Genomic DNA, 22,487 nt, shown 5'->3' with positions numbered 1-22,487 from the left:
GAAGCCTCCAAGCTTTAATAAGGCACAGAAATGAGATTTGTGCCTTATATTTTTATTTCCTGTGATTAAAAAATCACTCATTAATTTGATTGAAAACTATATAATTTATAAACACTATGGAAATAAGTGTTTTGTGAACATAAAATACAAGAATTGAAATATATCCCACATTCAGGGACATCCAGTGGTTAAGGCTTGGCCTTCCAATGCAGGGGGTGTGGGTTTGATCCCTGGTCGAGGAGCTAAGATCCCACATGCCTCGCAGCCAAAAAACCAAAATGCAAAACTGAAGCAATATTGTACCAAATTCAATAAAAAGACTTAAAAAAATGCACACCTCATTAAAAACAAAAGAATATATTGCACACTAATTTTTTAGACTAGATTATAAGGTGACTCATTTCAGCAAATCTTGGTGTAATATGTGATTTCTAATCATTTCTCATTGTTGAGTAGTTAGAAGAATTGTATAACATCCTAAGTAATTTGTTTTATTAATTCTCATGGTTATTTCTTACATTAATTATTTTTACTTTTCTTAATTGACTCAATTATAAATCTTTTCAAGAGGAACTCATATAAAATAAAGTTTCTAACTTCTCAAATATTAAGTTCACTTTTGGTTTCCTTTGATGTTTTCTTTTAGGCATTACCTGACACTCAGATCACCAATTATGCAGCAACATTACACCGGAAAAAAACACTGGTACCAGCCCTGTATAAAGTTATTCAAGATTCGAATAATGAGGTAGAGTTTATAAGAAAAGTAATTTTAATGTAGTACATAATGAAATATGTGCACTAAAACACATATATGTAAGTTTTGCAGTTTTCCTTCTTTTTTTTAAATCCTTCCAGTGGGACTGGAAAACTTTGCTTCTGCTATTTTTCATTCTGATAGTTGCTTTGGCTTTCCCCATGACCTCCCTCTCCATATTTTTTAATGTTTTGATTAAATTTGTTCCTGTTGAGGACAGTATGTTTTGATTCTTGATTTGAGTGACCACCATCTCAGTAGATTATTTATTTAATTTGAAACTTTTCTCTGTTTCCTGTTCTGGAATGTTTCCTTTTCTGGAGTCCAAATTTTAACCATATACTGATAGAGATTTATTAATTTTAAGTATTGTTTGCAGTCCTTTTATTGACAGTAAAGAACTATATGTAATCACTCTAATTAGTGATTTCAGTCAAGCTGGTAACATGAAATGATGCTTCTGTAAGTTTAGCTTGAAAATGATGAGAGAAAGCCTAAATAGTCAGGATCAGTAAACTTAGAATAACAGTTTCCTATTATTTAGCCTGTGCTAGAAGGGAAAAAAAGTGCAGCTATTGGCTCTATGTGTTAACTTACGCAAAATACACACATTATCTTTCCATTAACACAATAGTATGACATACAGTTTTATCACCACTGGATTCATGTATGCTTTAAAATGAAATGAAAGGAACACACAGGAAAGTAGCTTCTTATCTTCCCAGATACAGCCTCCAAGAGTGCCTCTGCTGTGTACTGGAGTGAGTTTGAAGAAGTTCAGGTAATCATCTCCTAACCAGCAGCTTAACTTAAAGTGCATCTTCATTTTTGTACTATCACTAAAAGCTTGCTTATTGACCTCTTTCTTTCCTATCTCCTAAACTTGGATTGGCTCTCAGTTGGGCTTGCATCTGTTGCTATTTGTAGCAGCAACCGCAGGATTCATTTGCTTCTTTTTCTCTTGCTATGTATTTTTGAATGTTTTATAACTTTAGGTATGGTAATGGACATATATGCATATCCTTCTTGATCAGGAGTTTTCAGAATTCTGTGTGAATATTGAATGTATGTATCCCTTGTTTTGCACTGTCTTAACATTAAGCTTTGCTTATTAAAATGCATTTGTTTTATGCTTTCTCTTTAAATTGTAAGCTCTTCATGGGCAGTGGTCATATATTCTATATCTGTTAACATATGTATCTGTTAATTCCCTAGAATCCAGTATTTTATCATGTGCATAATGAACACTTAGTAAATATTGATTAGAAAAATAGTGAAAATACATGGAATTCTCTGGCAGTCCAGTGGTTGGGACTCCACGATTTCACTGCCAAGGGCACAGGTTCGGTCTCTGGTTGGGGAGGTGAGATCCCGCAAGCCACGTGGCAAAAAAAAAAAAAAAAAAAATCACCGGGGGGAAAAAAAAGAATAGTAAATTAAAAAATGAGATTTTAAAATGCTGTCATTTTCATTAGGACTCACAAGTATGTAAAATGTATTGGCTTCCATTTTTTCTTTTATGCCGTGGAAGCTGTGATATTATAAGAATTAACTCACTTTATATTGTCATACTTCATAATACTAATGTGTGAGACTTTGTCAAGGCTAGAAATAGAAAAATTACAACTTGAGACACTCAAGCTCAAGACCCAGCAGTCATTATAATCAACCAGTTACTAGAACAGGTCTGTCTTTCCATCCTTTCTCCTGTCAAGTCATAAGATTCTAACCATGCATTCATACTTCAGAAAAACAAACTGTTAAGTTCCATAGAATCTCAAAGCAATTCTGGACTTCAGTTCTAGAAGGAGAACTCTTTTAGTCCTGATTTTGTTATATTCTGAAGCATAAATGTATTATTTACTTAATAAGAAACAAATTTGCCTTAAATACCATGAAAGTTCTTAAGAAAGTATATTTCCTAGAAGTTCTTTTTTTGTTGTGTTGTTTTGTTTTGTTTTTTGGCCATGCCACTTTGCACCGCTTGGGAGATCTTAGTTTCCCAACCTGAGATCGAACCCGGGCCACAGCAGTGAAAGCTCTGAGTTCTAACCACTGGACCGCCAGGGAATTCCCAAAGAAGTTTAATATTACATATCATGGCCAGTCTGTACTACAGCTCAAGTTTTAATCTCTAGACCAACATGTTGCTTTATTTTTCTCCTTTCCCTCCTTCCAGATCCCTTAGTCACTCTAGCAGTTCTTCCACTTCAAGGAGACCATTAACCCTATTGCTTTTTTATGATTTGATTGTCCTTTTGCCTCCCTTCAAACATCTCACATCCTTCAAATGTCTCACTTGCCTCTTTTCTTAGCTAAATTTTCTTGATCCATATTACAGTCATTCCCTTGCAAGCATTCTGAGCTCCTTTGCCTCTCATTCCCTTAGTGCATACTCTTTGGGCAAAATCTCAACACTGGATAAAACCCAGCCATCCACTTCATGCCTGTACCTGAGCGGCTGAACGTACCCGGAAAAAACACAATTTTGTTGACTTTTTCCATTTAAATGCAGGACTAAAAATCATAAATGAGCACATAATATTTCATTGGTATACTGTCCCAGTGTTCATTTTATACCTTCTCTTTGCTCACACTTACTGCCCTTCCTCCTCGTTTTCAGTTTGCCTTCTGTGTCATTGTAAAAGAAGAAAATAGTTGGAAACTCTATTTTCCCATTCAAATCTACCACTCTACCAGCATCTCTACCCACACACTCTCCTGCCGTTTCTGCTGTTGGGTGGATGAAGTGTCTCAGCTTGTATCAAAGGCCATCTCTTCCACTTAGGCCTGGATCCCATCTTCTCTAACTACCTCAAAGATTGCTACTGCAGTTATCCCCTCCCTTTCCTCTGTCACTGATTTCTTTTTTCTTAAAACAGCAGTGGTTTTTAAAAAAATTAATTTATTTTATTTATTTATTTTTGGCTATGTTGGGTCTTCATTGCTGCGTGAGGGGCTTTCTCTAGTTGTGGCGAGCAGGGCCTACTCTTCATTGTGGTGCACAGGCTTCCCATTGCGGTGGCTTCTCTTGTTGCGGAGCATGGGCTCTAGGCATGCGGGCTTCAGTAGTTGTGGCACGCGGGCTCAGTAGTTGTGGCACACAGGCTTAGCTGCCCTGTGGCACGTGGGATCTTCCTGGACCAGGGCTCAAACCCATGTCCCCTGCATTGGCAGGTGGTTTCTTAACCACTGTGCCACCAGGGAAGTCCCTGTCACTGATTTTTTTTTCCTTTCTGATGAAAGGAATATGATAAACAACCATATTCTGTTTTTTTAAAAACCTTCTTTGATTTGCCTCCTATTTTATTATCTACCCCATTTTTTTGTCCTTCTTCCCAATGAACTTTATAAAGTATTGCTTATTCATAGTCTGTCTACTTGTGCCCATTTCCTCACCTCATATATTTTCATTAACCCACTCATATTTGGGTTCAGCCTCCATTCCACCCAAACTGCTCTCAATGCGTTCATCATATGGCATGCCTCTTAGTAATTATCATGTCAAAACTATTTGCTAAGTTTGGGGACGGTGTAAATTATTCTTAAGCTTTTATTTAACGAGAAGATAATGATTTTTAACACCTTTTGCTGTGGGTGATAGCGCCATTTAGGGGAGGTCATTTCTAATACTGAGAAATTGAGAACATGACGGCATGATAACATATGCTTAGAATTAAAGATTTTAACAGAGCATATTGGCAAGTTTTTAACAGTCTTATTTTGCAGTGGAGTTGATGAAAATTTACTGGATTGCCAGCCACTCCTCCTCCCTCCGTTTAAAAAAAAGCAGAGTAATAATTTTGGTAACTCTGTATTTCTTTGCAGTGTTTATTAAAATATAGTCTCTATATGCCAATGTACTTGCTGCTGAGGAAGGAAAATAAGGTCTTTATGACATAGACAAATTGTAATTGTACCATGGCCAAAGAAATTTAGAGAAGGCAATTTTAGAGTCTTTTACTAAAGAGGAAAGTAGATTTGAAACATGGACATATATTTTTAATACATAAATTTATGAGAGTAACAATGTTTAATTGTCCTAAGGAGCTGAATATTGTTGTCAGTACTTTACAAAGTTGCCAGCAGTTGACCATTTTCAAAAGTTTATTACTTCGTTATTGGCACTACATGGACTACACTATTTGTAATTAAACAACGCTCACCTCTTCCTCCACTTCCATCCTGGTATAAGAAATGCGGTATAGTGAGAACATCAACTTGGTGTCAGAAGATCTGAATTCTGGTGTCTTTCTCAGCTACTAATTTCTGTAACCTTGGGAAAATTGTCTGACTGGTCTAGACTTCAGTGTAAGGGGAGAGGTGGAACGTTTTTTAATATTTTAAATCCTATGAGAGTGATTTCATATAAAGAGCTTAGTAGTTACTAGACTAGGTGCGTAAATTTTTTTAGCTTTAGATTTGTTCCTTTAGAGCTAAGCTGAAGTCATTTAAGTATATTAACTGTACAATCAACATAGGATTTGTTGACTTTTAATTTACAATTTTGAAAGTAATGACTTTATTCTGGAGTGTTAGATTATTACAGACATATATAACTACATTCAAGCAGATGCACAAGTGTATATATATTATTATAATCATTCAGAATAGAAGTAAGCATATAAATTACTGAATCATTCCTTTTTTTAAAAAAGCTAGTGTTACACTATTATATATAAAGTAGATAACTAATAAAAACCTATTGAATAGCACAGGGAACTCTACTCAATACTCTGTAATGACCTATATGGAAAAGAATCTAAAAAAGAGTGGATATATATATATGTATAACTGATTCACTGTGTTGTACACCTGAAACTAAAACAACATTGTAAATCAACTATACTCCAATAAAAATTTTTAAAAAACAAAACAAAGCTAGTGTTAAATTTTTTATAGTTTCCTCTCAGTGTTTTATCTGCATTTTAAAATCATAGCCAGTTTTGTGTAGTCTGCAGTTATTCTAACAAAACCAGTCTAAATTAGCAGTACAAGTTTAGGGGAAAAGGGGAGGTTTGTTTAAACTGCTCATTTTCTTCAGTTTTTAAGATTATGAAGTTCCTTATAAGTCATATTATATGATATCATATGAAAAATTATCCAGTTAAACATTGGAAAAGCTATTTCTGTATACTTATACTTCCTCCTTTTCAAAATCTTTCCAATAAATATAATTAGTAGAATTTGTCAGTCTTAAAACATAGAAGTAATCTGTTTTACTTGTATGTATTTAAAATATTAACTAGCATTTTGGATGTCCAAATATTATGTATTGTCAAGTCCCTTTATCTACTGAGTGGTATATAATTTGTTTAAATCATAGTCTTAAGTTGAGATTTAAAGTTTATTTCCAAAAAGATTATTTAAAATTATTTTCTTCCAATAGAAACTTTTAAAAATGGAGGATAGTAAGGGTTGGTAATAACAGAAAAGGAAACTCACTAAACATAAAGTAGTACATTGGTTAAAGAACTAATTATCTAATAAATTTAATAGTACAGTGTATTGAAAGATATGTTGTTATTATCTGGGCACAAAGTACTTCTTGCAGTTACTGGATTGGTCAGTTTAATGTGTAGTGTCTGAGTATAAATAGAGATTGAGGTTTTGGTTGCACTGATTCAGAATAAGCAAAAATTAATGTTGAGAATTTATTTTAAAAATATGATACAAGTATATGTGCCTAATAAAAAAAATTACAGTTACAGCCAAAAGAATGGAAATAACTGATGCTCTCTATTTTCTTCTTAGCTCCTGGAGCCTGTCTGCCACCAGCTGTTTGAGCTCTACCGTAGCTCTGAAGTTCGACTTAAGAGGTTCACACTGCAGTTCTTGCCAGAATTGATGTGGGTTTATTTACGGCTTACAGTTAGCCGAGACCGACAGAGTAATGGTTGCATTGAAGCACTACTTTTAGGAATTTACAATTTGGTAAGTGGAAAATGATAGTTTGGGAAATTTTAAGTATTTTTTAAAGTCCTCTGAAATAATACTAGAAGAATATTTAGAGGAAAATAAATTTAAATGTCTCTTGAATAACTTATTTGAATTAATTAAATTGAGTACAGAGATGTTTAATAAGTAATTGCTGGTAATGCATTTTATAAAGTAGGTGAAACTATTATAATTGATAGCATTATTAATATTTTATGGCTTATTTTTATAATTATTTGACTAATATTTATGAATGCCTTGCATTTAATTTTTTTAATTTATTTTTAATCATTTGATAAAACATTATGTATTTGATACATTATTTATGAAACCTTTTTCTTCTAAGGAATTTTTAAGTACCGTAAACATTATTATTCTGTTTTTTTTTTTCCCTCATGGTGCTCAGTTTAGAACATGGGTATTGAAATTCCTGCCCTTTGAATTCTTTTATTCTGTGTATTCAGTGTAAACAGACACTCCACATATTAAAGTTAAGTTTGTAGTTGAGAGGTACCTCAACCAAAGTACCTCACAAAACATTGAATCTCACAAAAAATATTCTTCTGCACCAGTGCTCATTCCTGTAAGTATTATCCCTTAAAATATCATTAAAAAACATTTCCATCACCAGAATCTGAAGGACGGAGCCTGGCCTGTGGAATCACTTGTATTTAGTTTAAAATCAGGTCCTGTCACTTACTGGCTGTTTTAAATTTAAGCAAGTTACATAATATCTTGACTTCAGTTGCCTTGTCCTGTAAAACAGAAATAAAACATTGTTAGTAGGATTAAAAGCAATTAGAAGAACCCAACATGTTTCCTGAGGTGTTTATCAAATGTTTACCCCTATTATTATAAATAGTAGTAGTAATAGTTGTATCATAATTAAAGATGAGTTTTTTTAATGAAAAGCTGGTGTAGGTATAAAATTCTTTATTTTGCTACCTTGCTTGATTTTTTCTTTTAAAGTAGGAAATTTGTTTCACATATCACTGTTTCTAGTGCTTAGCAAAGCACTTAGTAAACGTTGATTTAATAATTGAGTTTAGTGTTTTAGATTATGTTTGACATTAAGCTATCATTTGTCTTGTTTAGTGTAATAAAATTCAGTAGTGGGACAAATGAAGCAAAAAATTTTGTATAGTGGGATGCCTGACAAGTTCTTGACAGTACTTGTTGGTGCTATGTTTTAATTATCTTTTGGTATCTCAAAAATAGTGTACTGTTTTAAAAATGCTCGATTATATATCAGAAATGTAACCTCAGGTTTCTGTCTTCTTTTAATTCCCTTGATACCTGTGTTCTCTCTTCTCTGTCGTTCTCGATTTTTCTTACCACACTGGATTTCTTTTATATATTCATTTCTCTTTTTTCTTCTTTTCTCACTCCAGCACTTCTCCCTTGCTTCAGTAGCCCAAGAGAGAGTTTTATATTGCTCTCAACATATGCACAGATATAAATAAAAAGTATTTGGCTTAATTTGAAATTTAGAAATAAAAATCTTAGCATAGATGTTCTCTGAGGCACAGTGGCCCAGATGTGGTGGTAACTATTTTGCCTACAGAGTAGTTAAATGATCTTTCTAGGGATTTTTAAACCATTTTCCTGCCAAAATTAGAGGTATGGCCATTGTTCACATGTAATTGGTACTCTCCTATGACATATTAAACCCCAAAACTAGCCCTATAGGGAAGTTCTTTTGGGTTTGTGTCTTGGTGTTAATAGTTGTTTTTTTTCCTGTTGTTTCTTCCTCTTATGCTGTGCAACTGCTCAGTCTCTCTCTGACTACCTTCCTTCTAGGGCAGTCTTCTCTGTCTGGATTTTATGCCAGTTACGTATACTAATATGAGTTTTAAAAGAAACAGACTAAAGACAGTAGAGAAAAGGAGTGATGCAGGAGGACCATTTCACCTAATTGCTGGTGTCTGTAGGCAGTTTTTTTTTAAACATTATTAGATCTTTTATTATTTTTTTAAATAGGATCTCATCTATTTTTTGGTGGGGGGGTGCTGCACTGGGTCTTCCTTGCTGCCCGCAGGCTTTCTCTAGTTGCGGCGAGTGGGGGCTACTCTTCGTTGGTGGTGCGCGGACTTCTCATTACAGTGGCTTCTCTTGCTGTGGAGCGTGGGTTCTAGGCATGTGGGCTTCAGTATTTGCGGCGCATGGGCTCAGTAGTTGTGGCTCGCGGACTCTAGAGCCACAGGCTCAGTAGTTGTGGCACACTGGCTTAGTTGCTCTGCGGCATGTGGGATCTTCCCAGACCTGGGCTCAAACCCGTGTCCCCTGCATTTGCAGGTGGATTCCCAACCACAGCACCACCAGGGAAGTCTAGGCAGATTTTTATTGATACCTGTAGAAGATTGGCAGTGCCAGTGACTGTAGAAATAGATGCTGTTGACCTTTTCAGTGAAAGATAAAGTGGTTTTAAAAATCAAAGGAATGTTTTTGTAGTCAGTAAAAACCACTTAAGTATGAACTTATGATTAATCACTTGGACTACTATTAATTATGTTAATATGTAGCTTATTTCAGGTCACTAATTTATTGCTGAATAATTGTAAGATTTTCTTTTAGTTAAGATTCATCCTGTGTTACAACAGTGTTTTTCTTTTTTTTTTCTGTGAATTTATTTATTTTATTTTTGCTGCATGCAGGCTTTCTCTAGTTGCAGTGAGCAGGGGCTACTCTTCGTTGAGGTGTGCGGGCTTCATATTGTGGTGGCTTCTCCTGTTGCAGAGCATGGGTTCTAGGTGCACAGGCTTCAGTAGTTGTGGCTCACGGGCTTAATTGCTCCATGGCATGTTGGGTCTTCCCTGACCAGGGCTCGAACCTGTGTCCCCTGCATTGGCAGGCAGATTCTTAACCACTGTGCCACCAGGGAAGCCCTGTTTTTCATATTTTAATAAGTGTGGATTTCTTGGCTAAAACCTTTAATTTTAATTTTTTATGTGGTGATTCTACCTTTAGCTTTCTGAGGAACCTCCATACTGTTTTCCATGGTGGCTATACCAACTTACATTCCCACCAACAGGGTAGGAGGGTTCCCTTTTCTCCATACCCTCTCCAGCATTTGTTATTTATAGACTTTTTTTTTTTTTTTTTTTTTTTGCGGTACGTGGGCCTCTCACTGTTGGGGCCTTTCCCGTTGTGGAGCGCAGGCTCTGGACGTGCAGGCTCAGCGGCCATGGCTCACGGGCCCAGCCGCTCCGCGGCATGTGGGATCTTCCCAGACCGGGGCACGAACCCGTGTTCCCTGCATCGGCAGGCGGACTCTCAACCACTGCGCCACCAGGGAAGCCCTATAGACTTTTTAATGGTGGCCATTCTGACCAGTGTGAGATGGTATCTCATAGTTTTGATTTGCATTTCTCTAGTAATTAATGATGTTGAGCATCTTTTCATGTGCCTACTGGCCATCTGTATGTGTTCTTTGGAGAAATGTCTATTAAGGTCTTCTACACGTTTTTCGATTGGGTTGATTGGGTTTTTTTGTTGAGTTGTATGAGCTGTTTGTATATTTTGGAGATTAAGCCCTTGTCTGTCGCATCATTTGCAAATATTTTCTCCCATTCCAAAAATATGGAACACTTCATGAATTTGCATGTCATCCATGTGCAGGGGCCATGCTAATCTTCTCTGTATCATTACAATTTTAGTATATGTGCTGCTGAAATGAGCAGTGATTTTAATCTTTTAAACTCAGTCATGTTTCAACTAAAAGATCTGATCAGTTGTAATCTCCCTAGCCTGTATGTAAATTTATCATGAAATTTGTGTGCCTGCTTCATGTCTTTGTTGTCATGGTGTATTTGATTGATTGTAGTATTATATCTTTCAGTGTCTCTCAAAGGATAACTCAACTACCAACGTGTACAAATCTGCTAATAGGTTAGAAAAGATACACTAGGGTAATAATATTTTTATATATTACTATTTCTAAACATTCTCCTCAATTGCCAGTGATATATTTGTTAAGAAAGTAATTATTATTTCTTTTAATATAGTCCTGTGATTATTTCATTATCTCTGCTTTTTTTTTTTTAACCATAGGAAATTGCTGATAAAGATGGGAACAATAAAGTTCTGTCTTTTACTATCCCTTCCTTATCCAAGCCTTCAATATACCATGAGGTAAGTAAGACTGGAAAGGTAGAATTTTAAAAAATTATGTTGAATAAAAGTCAATTTCTTACTAGAGATAAATATTCCTAACACATCTTTACTGATTTGTTTCTTAATGAAGATGTTTGTTATTAGTGATATAAATATGAGCTGTTGTCAAGGGAGAGAGAATGTAATTAATGGAAAATTTTCCTCTAGTTCTGGTTTATTTCTTTTTCATTCTTCTACCAGTATCATTTTTGGTCATTTTTTTTCAAAAATATTTTCAAAAATATTCTTTTAATTTTTTTGTCTTCCATATTAATTAGAAATCATCTATGTTAGATTGATTTATTTTCATTATTTTTTAGGAAAATAATTACACTTCTGATTTTTGCTTAAATTTATTTGGTTGAAGTTTGTGAGAACACTGATAATTATATAGGTAGATGACTACTGTTGAGCTGAACTCTTTCTGCCTGCTCTCTTTAAGGATATAGGGTTTGAATCAAGCTTCTTGTCTGTAGTGGCCTTCAGTGCATAAACTTGTGAGGAAAGCACTTAAAGAGACTTTACCCATAGTCTAAAAATTAAAATCTATTTTCTTACCAACAAACAGTATCCAGTTGCCTCATAGCTCTATGCAGCTATTTATTTTCTTAATTAATTCCTCTGGGACTTTGTTTTGTGTTGAAAATAGAATGCCTCCTATTTAACCAGGGTGGATTTTAGCATAGAACATTTCTGAGTAATAGATTTTAACTGTGTTCCATGTATCAAGTTACAAAATAAAATGGAGGGTAGTGAAAAGTTTACAATGGATGGTTCTTCTAACTTTAGAAACGTGAAATCAATTATGTCACTCTCAAAGAGACATTTGATCATAGTATTCTTATTTGTGTTCCATAATTATAACTCTCTGCACCTTGCTTTCTTTAATGTGGAATGATATTAATGAGAGCACCAACCTTCCTGAAGTTAGAAAGACCTCCAAGTTTGAATGCATAGTCCCCAAGAGTGCTCTGAGTTCTGGAAACAAATTAAAGTTGATTCATTTGTAGCCTTTATTCTTTTCAGCAAATTTTCTTATTCTGTCCTAAGTACAGATTCATTCCATAATATTTCAAAAAACAAAGCAGTGTATTTTTAGTTTTATATATTGTATAAATATTTTTTTAAAGAGCTGTAGAATATATATAATAGAAAAATGGGAGAGGTTTTAAAATGGAAGAAATGGTCTGAAACTGTCTTTTGTTGAGACAGAATTAAATATCCTCACATGATATAGATTTTTACTTCATTTTAGAGACACAGTCTCATACTTTACCTTGTTTTTGTAGCCCTCAACAATTGGATCCATGGCTTTGACAGAAGGGGCATTGTGTCAGCATGATCTCATCAGGGTTGTTTACAGTGATCTTCATCCGCAGAGGGAGACATTCACTGCACAAAACCGGTAATGGTCAAAACTGTAGACAGTAAAAATTGTTAATTTATGCTTAATAGTTATCTACAATTACTTTGGTTCAGGTTTGGTGTGAGAAAAGACAAAAGTTAAATATGTCATACTAGTGAAATACATCATAGCAGTGAAATACTCATCCATAAACATAGCAGCTCTTTGTTGATCAATAGAGAGTTGTTCACAGGGGCCCATCTAGGTGATAGATAGAATCTGGCAGATTGTCAGGTGGTGCCAAGGTTGGCCCTAGAGAAAAAGAGGTTTCCTGCCTCCCTGCTTATGAGTACTATAAGTACTTCTTTCCATTCCCTTGGTAGCATGTTTTTGCACAAACCACTTGCACCTTATTATGGAACTCTTCTGGTGTTTTTCTGACATTACCCAAGATATTATGGGTATTTCAGCTTTCAGGATTATTTTATGTTTCAGTCATGGGGGCAGTTTCACTTCGTACCCATTGGTAAGCAGGTTGTCTCTCAAATGGAAATGTTCTGGTCCCAAATCCCAGCAGTTGTTGCTAGGTGGCACTTACTGGCTTCTGCCATAAGCTCAAGTCTGTATTCCACACAGGGCTATTGTTCAGCAAATTAATGACCTTGTAGGCTTGGGCAATCTTATTGATCCCAGTTTAGCATGTTCAGTTAATATTAGAGGACGGATGGATGGATTTAATGCCTTCTGTTTTACAATACTAGATAGGGGAAGTGTTCCTCAGACACAGACATAGTATCTGTTCCCATAATGCATTCAGGTTAGTGAGACACAGTCACTTCACATAAAGTTCACCCAAACTTTCACCTTAATCCTATCAATCATTTCAGTCTTATAGCCTTTCAGTCTAGCCATTACCAACAAAGAAAGCCTGTGTCACCAGCCCCCACTCTAAATAACTTATCAGGTATGACATAGATTACTTCCCAGAAGCTGAGGGCAAAGGCTAAAACTGTCTTTGGGCAAGACCAATTTTTTTACCATACATTGCCCTGCATGGTTATTGTGAGAAATAAATGAGAAGATGCTTAAAACATGCTTAGCCCAGTGCCTGGAACATAATATATGTTAGTGATACTATTATTATTATTCTTTTTTACAGAATGTTTATTTATTTATTTATTTGGCTGTAGTGGGTCTTAGTTGCAGCCTGCGGGATCTTCGGGATCTTTGTCGCAGCATGCAGGGATCTTTAGTTGCTGCGTGTGAACTCTTAGTTGCGGCATGTGGGATTAGTTCCTTGATTAGGGATCAAACCCAGGCCCCCTGCATTGGGAGTGTGGAGTCTTAGCCACTGGACCACCGAGGAAGTCCCGATACTATTATTTGTTATATAATATTTTATGTTCATAGTAAAATAGTACTCTTATCTTATTGGTTATAATATTAGAGTTATGGAAGGACTATAGGATCAAGCAGATTTCTAAATTATTGACCTTTGATCAAGTGCTTCAGTCTGGCATTCCAGTTCTTGTTAAGGGTCTTTCCAATATTACACATATGATAGAAAACACAGTGGCTTCCCTTGTTTCCTAACACATTGGAATTCAGCGTTAGTGATTGTTCTTTATTAGCCAGCAGGGTGCTGTATAACACCTGGAGAAGGCCTTATCCCAACTTAAAGTAACAACTTAATTTTTTTCTATACAGTTATGTTGGGGTACTTAAATCATTTAATAATAGAAAATATATATTAGAATAGTGGTTCATAAGTACTGTTTGCAGACTAGTTTGCATAAAAATCATATGGTTACCTGATTCCTTTTTTGTTTTCTCATTTTAATTTTTTAAAGTATAACAGTATATACTTGTGGTACATTTAAAATAGAACAGAGTATAAAGTAAAAATAGGCAAGAGTACTAAGAGAAAAGTATATGTCCTCTTCCCTCTAACCACCCATTTCTACTCTCAGTAGTTAAATTATTAGCAGTTTTTTCTTTTTTTTGTGTGTGTGGTACGCGGGACTCTCACTGTTGTGGCCTCTCCCGTTGCGGAGCACAGGACGCACAGGCTCAGTGCCCATGGCTCACGGGCCCAGCCGCTCTGCGGCATGTGGGATCTTCCCGGACCGGGGCATGAACCCGTGTCCCCTGCATCGGCAGGCGGACTCTCAACCACTGTGTCACCAGGGAAGCCCTATTAGCAGTTTTTTATGTGTCCTTCCAGAAAATTTTCATGCATGCATATATTCAACCTTAAACACTTGCAGACCCATACACACTGGATTCATTTGTACATGTTGTTGTACTTTTTTTTTTTTTTTTGGCCATGCCATGTGGCATGCGAGATTTTAGTTTCCCCACCAGGGATTGAGCCCATACCCTCTGCAGTGGAAGCACGGAGTCTTAACCACTGGACCACCAGGGAAGTGCCCATACTATCAGTTTTTAACCAGTCTCATTCTGACTAAATTTTAGATTTTTTCCAGTTTTTTTAAACAATTTTATAAGGAACACAATATTTTTTGTATAAATATTTGCGTGAGAGTGCCAAAGTATCTGTAAAATAAATTCCTAACAGTGAAATTGCTGTGCTAAAGAATGTCTGCTTTTTCAGTTTGAGTCAGTATTGCCAAATTACCTTCCCCAAAACCAATGGACTAATTGAATCTCCTACGAGTAGTTTGAGAGTGCCTCTTTCCTCATACTAACCCCCAGTACTGGATATTTTCAAATTTTTTAATCTTTGTCAATCTGAACATTAAAAATTGATGTCACATTATTTTACTTAGCATTCCTTTAATTATGACTAGGCTTGAATGCTTTTAATATGTTAATTCATTAAGTATTTTTCTTGACCTGTGAACTGCATATTCATGTCCTATGTCCATATTTCTTATTGAACTGTGTAGTTTTTCTAGTGATTGGCAAGGGTTTTATTTGTTTATTTATTTATTTAGTTTGTTTGCACCGAGAGGCTTGTGGGATCTTAGTTCCCCAACCAGGGATTGAACCCGTGCCCTCTATAGTGGAAGCACGGAATCTTAACCACTGGACCGCCAGGGAATTCCCCAAGAGTTTTTTAAATATTGAGGAAACTGCACTGTGTTTTATACTTGCACATTTTAAGTTAATTACCGACTTTTAAATTTATTTTAAATTAAGATATAATTCACATACCATAAAATTCACCCCTTTAAAGTATACAATTCAGTGATATTTAGTGTATTCACAAGCTTGTGCATCCACTACCACTAGCTAGTTCCAGGATGTTTTCATCACACTAAAAAGAAACTCCCCTTTCCTTTCTCCCCAGCCCCTGGCCACCATGTATCTCACTTTCTATCTCTTTGGTTTTGTCTATTTTAGACATTTCATATAAGTGGAATTATACAGTATGTGGCCTTTTGTTGTGTCTAGTTTCTTTTACTTAACATGTTTTCAAGGTTCGTTTATGTGGTAGTGTGTAGTTCCTTTGTATGACTGAATAATATTCCATTATGACAATATACATTTTGTTTATCCATCCATCCATCAACTGATGGATATTTGGGTTATTTCCAGTTTTGGAATATTTATGAATAATACTGCTGTCAACATTTGTTTGTTTACAAGTTTTTGTGTAAACATTTTCAGTTCTTTTTAGCATATACCTAGTAGAATTGCTGGGTTATATGGTATTTATTTCATTTTATTTTACTTTATTTTATTTTTATTTTATTTTTATTTTTTGGTTCCACCACATGGCATGAGGAACTTCCCTGACCAGGGATCGAACCCGTGCCCCCTTCAGTGGAAGTGCGGTGTCTTAACCACTGGACCACCAGGGAAGTCCCTATATGGTATTTAACTTAATATTTAACTTTCTGAGGAACTGTCATATCATATTGTTTTCCAGAGTGGTGTATCATTTTGCATTCCCACCAGCAGTGTATGATAGTTCCAGGTTCTCAACATCCTCACCAATACTTATTTTCCATCTTTTTGATTATATCCATCCTAGTGGGTATGACAATTGGTATCTCATTATTGTGCTCTTGTTTTGTCTTTGCTGTATATTTTACTTTTTTGTATAGTCGACCGTATCAGTAATACACACACACACACACGCTTACTTTTTTTTTTTTCAGTTAAATATGCATTAGTCCTATAGAGCTATTAAGAAGAACTGCAATCTCCAGCTCCCTCTCCCTTCCACTTTCCCTTCCCAGATGTAACAACTTTTAACCAGTGGTTTTCAGCCAGGGCACTTCTGCCCCCCAGGGAACATTTGGCAATGTCTGGAGACTTGTTTGGTTGTCACAACTGAGTGGGAGGGAGGACTGCTACAAGCATCTCAAGTGTAAAGGTCAGGGATGCTGCTCAACAGCCTACCATGCCTGGGTCAGCCCCCCACAGCAAACACTTATCTAGCCCAAAATGCCGATAGTGCTGAGGTTGAGAAATCTTGCTTTTAATATTTACTTCCACTTCTTTGGGTAATTTACTGCTTTTTAATTTTTCACTTTGGGGCATTATCTAATAACTTACCTCTAGGAAAGATAAAAATTTAGGTTGTTACCTCTCTCATTGTCCTATCTTATGTTGTAATTCTGGGGAACTCATTATTTAGATTTCTCATTATTATGAATGATCATTGTTCATCACAGCTATTCAGGCTGAGCTTTGTGATTAGTTTATTACTTTTCCTTTCCTGCATATCTTTTTGTTTTCCTTGAAGTTCATTGTTGACCTTTTGTTTTCTTTGTTTACTATGTGCTTTGTAATTCAACCCTGCAAATTTTCTATAAGTTTTCTACATAGCCTTCCAAGACTTCATTTACACCAGTTATTTTCTCAGTTTTATCTTCCCAGAACCTTTTGACTTACTCCAGTCTGGACTGTGTTGCCCTCTTTGCCTGGTGTACACATTATCTTGGGATCTCCCCTCACTCTTATCCTGGGAATTCTCTATGTCTTTTTCCTGTGTGGATGGATCCACTGTTTCCTGCACCCTATATCCTCATTCTTTGTTCCTAGTATTCTGAAATTCCATGGCGGTATTTCTTGGTGTGGGTTTATTTCCTCCTTTGTGCTGAGCACTATGTGGACCTTTTCTATTTGGAAACTCATGTCCTTCAGACTGGGAATTTTCTTGAATTATTTTTGTTGATTAGTTTAGGCTCCCCATTTTATCTGGTCTTTTACTATTTGTCTTTTATCTATCTTGTCTTTTATTATCTTTCTTCTGGAGCTTTTATTATTTGAATGTGGGAACTCCTATTGTGGTCCTCTTTCCTCTTCCATTTGCCATATCTTTTTCCTTTTGCTTCATTTTCTGTGGTATTTCCTCAACTTCATCCACCAATCCTTTTCTTGAGTTTTTAATTTCTGTCATCATATTTTGTATATCTAAAAGGTGTTCTTGTTTTCTGAATGGTCTTTTAAAATAGATCCTTTTTGATGTTTCTGGTTTTTTTATTTTTTGAAATAACATCTCATCTTTTAGAATATTAATGATAACTTGCTTTATTTTTTCCTTTTTTATGTTCTCTGTGTCATCCAAATTGTTCCCCCGCCACTCCCCATTTCTTTATTTTGATCTCATTTTCATGTTAGTGAAGTTCCTCAGGTGTCTGGTAATCCTTTTTTCCTGCTTGTGTTTAAAAGTAGGGGAATAAAAAAAATGAGAAGCTATGACCATGTTGGTAGGGCTAATTGATGGTGAACTTCACAACTTCTCACTGGGCCATCCAGCTGGGGAACTTCCCAAATCCATATCTTTAAGTCTTTCCTCTTAGGGTGGTCAATTTCCCCAAAGAAAACTCTTCCAGTCTCTTAACTAGAGGGCTTGCTGCTAGCATTCTGATGACCACATGGGGATGGGGAAGGAGGACTTGAGGTCTCAATATCCACTAAGACCTATTTCACTTAAGTTTTCTATTTTCAGTATCTTCCCTTCCTCCCCCACCCCCCGCCCTGACCCCAAATCATAATTGTGCCTGGTAGTTCCCAGGTAGAAATTTCTCTTTTATCCTTTCAGAAAATAAATCTTAAATTTCAGAAAATAAATCTTCAATAAACCTAGCAGCATAGAGAAGGAGAAAGGATCTGAAGATGCGCCTGCTTCCACATCAGACTTTCAACTCACTTTTTACCTTTTCATTTTGAAATAATTTCTAAGTTACAAAAAATTTTTCAAAAATAGTACAGTGAGTTTCCATATACTCTTCACCACCTATGGGAAGCTTTTTAGACCTACAACGTTCCTGGGAACTGCCCTCAGAGATTCTAATTGGGTCAGTCTGGGTTGAGACACAGGAATATATTATTCCAAAATGTCGTTAAATAACTATAATTATCCAGGCTTAAGAGCCACTTTCTTAGTGATCATAAAGATTAGGAAAGCATTCATTTATTCATTCAATAAAAATTAATTGAGCAGTAATAATGTATTAAACACTATGCTGGACACTAGAGTTAGAGATGAATAAATCAGGGTCTGTGTCCTAAAGTTGCTTATTACTAAATAGATAAAACAGAGGTAGAGACAGAGTTGATTTAGTGGGGTAAATGCTGTATTAGAGCTACACAGATAAAGGAAACAGTGTTTGTTTGTTTTAGTTAGAAGAATTAAGAATGGCTTTATGTCTGAGATTAAAGTTTGAGCCAGGATTTGAAACCTTAGCAGGAGTTTACCAAGTGAAAAGTATGTTCTAATAAGAAAGGGTAGCATCCATAAAAGCAAGGAATTATGAAAGGTTATGGCGTATTCATGGAATGGTATAAGATTGATGTAGTGTGGTATATGTGGTAGACAGTAGAGGGAAGTAGGGTTGGAGAGGTAGGTTGAGGGTGGATTTTAAAGGACTTTGTATGCCATGATGAGTTTGGGCTTTATCATGCAGTCAATAGGAATAGTGGATTAATGTAGCATAGAGGAGACATCTGTTCAAGCATGATGGGGGTTTTTCTGAGGAAGAAAATATAGATGGAAGCAAGAGCTGTGACCTTTAATAAGGCAAATGGAAATAGGGAAATTATTGAGGAGGATATTACAGTAATCTGATTGAGAAATTATGAAGGTCAATATTAAAGCATTGTTGTTATAACCATCAAATGAAGAAATCATTTACTGCAGTCTCTAAGTAGAAATAATTGTAATCCTTTTTCCGTGTTTTTGTTTTTTCTAGGTTTGAAGTCCTAAGTTTCCTCATGTTATGTTATAATTCTGCTATTGTGTATATGCCTGCTTCATCTTACCAGTCTCTTTGCCGAATGGGCTCCAGGTAAGAAGAATAATTATCATTAACCTTCACACGTATTTATTGAGCACATTCTCTCTGGTAGGCACTGTTCTAACTTCTGGTGATATAGCAGTAAACGAAACTCAGGGAACTTACATTCCTATAGGAATCCTTGTCATCCCTCGTGCATCATGATTTCTTGAAAATATTTCAGTTATTAAAGAAGCGTTTTCTAGCTCGTAAGAAACGTGATCTTTTTCCTTTATATATCTCACAAATAACTGTCTGCTTTGGATAAGATTAGCAGTGACATCAGTTATGTGTATGTCTCATTTGTATTTGTATATTCTAATCTTTACTAAATCAGAATTTCTAATAATTTGGACAGACCTGAGCTGAAATTTTAAATTTCCACTGTTGAAAAAAAATTAAGTAATATAAATGAGTTTGGAGACAGAGGAGCAGAATTTTAATTATAGAAGGAACACTCAGTTTATCCTGCCCAGTTGATTTTTATTTCAGGAAACTAAGCCCCCACAAAAGCTAAATGCTATTTTAGTTTTTCTATTGCCTCATAACAAATTACACCATGAATTTAGTAGCTTAAAATAGCATGCATTTATTATTTCAGTTTCTTGGGGTTAGGAGTCTAGGTATCATTTAGGTGGGCCCTCTGCTTAGGGTATTACAAGCTGCAGTTAAGATGTTGGCTGGAGTTGCAGTCTTATCTGAGGTTCATTTGAGGAATTATACAGTGCTTCTCTTGGCAAAATTCAGTTCCTATAGTTGTAGGACGGGCTTCATTTTCTTGTTGACTGTCTGCTGAAGGCCAGTGGTCAGTTCCTCTTACATAATATAATCACGTAAGGTGTACGTGTACGCATGAGAATCCTATCACCTTTGCCTTGTCACAAGCAAATCACAGGTTCCACCCACACTCAAGAGGAGAGGATGACACAAGGGTGTGAATACCAGGAAGGAGGGATCATAGGGATCAGGGCCCCTGACCCCATCCCCCAAAGAGTTTGCCCACTGCAAATGCTTTGCACAAGTTCATGCTGTTGTATTATTGGGAAGAGACCCAAACTAAGTTTTGCTAAATGGAGGAAGGCCAATCTAAATTAGCTGTGAGATTGATTTGTAGATTATCTTAAAGTTCACTTGCCTATAATAACATGATTAATGACTAACAAAATTCTTGTCTCTAACCTAGATACTGTTATCAAGAGACTATACTGTTTAAGCACTTGCTGCCTATCTACAGATAAATTTATTTATAAATGACTGTTTTTTGCTCATTAAAACAAATCTGCCATATCTCTAATTGGTAACATTACTGTGGCATGAAATAGAGTTTCTTTTTTTTATTTTTTATTTTTTTATTTTTTTTATTTTTTTTATTTTTTTTTTTTTTTTTTTTTGCGGTATGTGGGCCTCTCACTGTTGTGGCCTCTCCCATTGCGGAGCACAGGCTCCGGACGCACAGGCTCAGCGGCCATGGCTCACGGGCTTAGTTGCTCCGCGGCATGTGGGATCTTCCCGGACCAGGGCACGAACCCGTGTCTCCTGCATCGGCAGGCGGATTCTCAACCACTGCGCCACCAGGGAAGCCCGAAATAGAGTTTCTTAATAACAAAAGTGGTGATAGAGTTTAGTTGTCCTCAGACTTTTATTCACATATCCCCTAAGGAATTTCAAAAAACTGTGTAGCCTTTATACACCTTTAAGTTAACATTTTTTATTCTGTTTTAAATAGTTGTAAATTATATGATTTCCAGTATGTAAATATTGACATAATAAAACAAATAATTGATCACTATTTTAAATGTATATAATGTAAATACACAGTGATCTGATTGATAACCACCATCATCCCACGTATGGAATAAATGAACAAGCTTTTCTTTAATAATCTAACATTCTTTTTCTCCTTAAAATTGAATTTCTGTTCCACTTTATCCACATAATTTTATCCTAATATCGTGCCATATTATACTTACAAATCTTTTATTGATTACCTAATTATACATCTCTGCTACCAAAAAAATGCATAAATTAAAAATTTAAAAATATTTCCTGGGCTTCCCTGGTGGCGCAGTGGTTGAGAGTCTGCCTGCCAATGCAGGGGATACGGGTTTGTGCCCCGGTCTGGGAAGATCCCACATGCTGCAGAGCAGCTAGGCCCGTGAGCCATGGCTGCCTGTGCGTCCGGAGCCTGTCCTTCACAACGGGAGAGGCCACAACAGTGAGAGGCCTGCGTACCGCAAAAAAAAAAAAAAATTATATATATATATATATATATATATATATATATATATATACACACACACACACACACACACACACACACACACACACACACACATACATACATATTTCCTGAGACCATAATGCATGAAACACTAAAAAAATTTTTTCTGGACTCACCATTACAATTATTCTAATAAATTAATTTCTTAAAATAATAGAAGTGCGTAACAGTTTTTGATAATTATTAAGCGTAACTTTTCTGGAAGCATCTCTTAATGAGATGGAAAACAGAGAATTGTTTACGATACTTTGGTTATTGTTTTGAGATTTCTGTATCTTCTACTAATTCCATCCTGATTCAATTTGGGATGTGTGAAAGTTATGCATTTCTTTTGTGAACAGGGAGAAGGATGATTATGAAAGAGATACCTATTTGAGAAAAGTTATTACTTTTATTGATATAGCCCACTAGAATGTATGTTTTATGAGGGCACAGATTTTATTTTTATCTTTTTGCCTGTTTACAACTGTATGCATGGGCCCAGGATACTGACTGACACATAGCAAGTACTCAAAAAATATTTGAGAAATGAATCATTGAATACGTGAATTTATGGAAACAAAAATGTTTTATTTAATGTATCAGGAAATCACATGTGATAAATAATGTATTTTCCTAGGGTTTGTGTGAGTGGGTTTCCACGGCAACATGAAAAACACTGGAAAGAACTCTGTGGTCGAATAGTATTGGATCCCGAATTTATGGTGCAACTTCTCACAGGAGTTTATTATGCCATGTAAGTAGGTGTACTGTGAAATTACG

At 35.7% G+C, this 22,487-nt stretch overlaps 1 protein-coding gene and 1 non-coding gene across 19 annotated transcripts in view; one reads left to right on the top strand and one right to left on the bottom strand.

Moving 5' to 3' along the window:
- Positions 1-22,487, top strand: part of HYCC2 (hyccin PI4KA lipid kinase complex subunit 2) — a 71,661-nt gene that overhangs the window by 24,613 nt on the left and 24,561 nt on the right. For 12 of the 18 annotated variants that reach the window (XM_067026538.1, XM_067026537.1, XM_059053383.2 and 9 more), the window contains 6 exons: positions 647-748; positions 6,512-6,691; positions 10,745-10,825; positions 12,136-12,251; positions 19,361-19,456; positions 22,345-22,461. In XM_067026538.1, the coding sequence (XP_066882639.1) occupies positions 647-748; positions 6,512-6,691; positions 10,745-10,825; positions 12,136-12,251; positions 19,361-19,456; positions 22,345-22,461 (692 nt within the window). Of the gene's footprint in view, positions 1-646; positions 749-1,482; positions 1,539-6,511; positions 6,692-10,744; positions 10,826-12,135; positions 12,252-19,360; positions 19,457-22,344; positions 22,462-22,487 lie in introns of all 18 variants that reach the window. The other 6 variants (XM_067026551.1, XM_067026547.1, XM_067026546.1 and 3 more) reach the window with 1 other exon arrangement.
- On the bottom strand, positions 10,268-10,374 carry LOC131751768 (U6 spliceosomal RNA). The gene has a single exon (XR_009334325.1). It is a non-coding gene; the product is annotated as a U6 spliceosomal RNA (small nuclear RNA).

This window comes from Kogia breviceps, chromosome 2, assembly GCF_026419965.1.
Source record: "Kogia breviceps isolate mKogBre1 chromosome 2, mKogBre1 haplotype 1, whole genome shotgun sequence".
NCBI classification, from domain to species: Eukaryota; Metazoa; Chordata; class Mammalia; order Artiodactyla; family Physeteridae; genus Kogia; species Kogia breviceps.
This window is presented reverse-complemented; position numbering and strand designations above follow the sequence as displayed.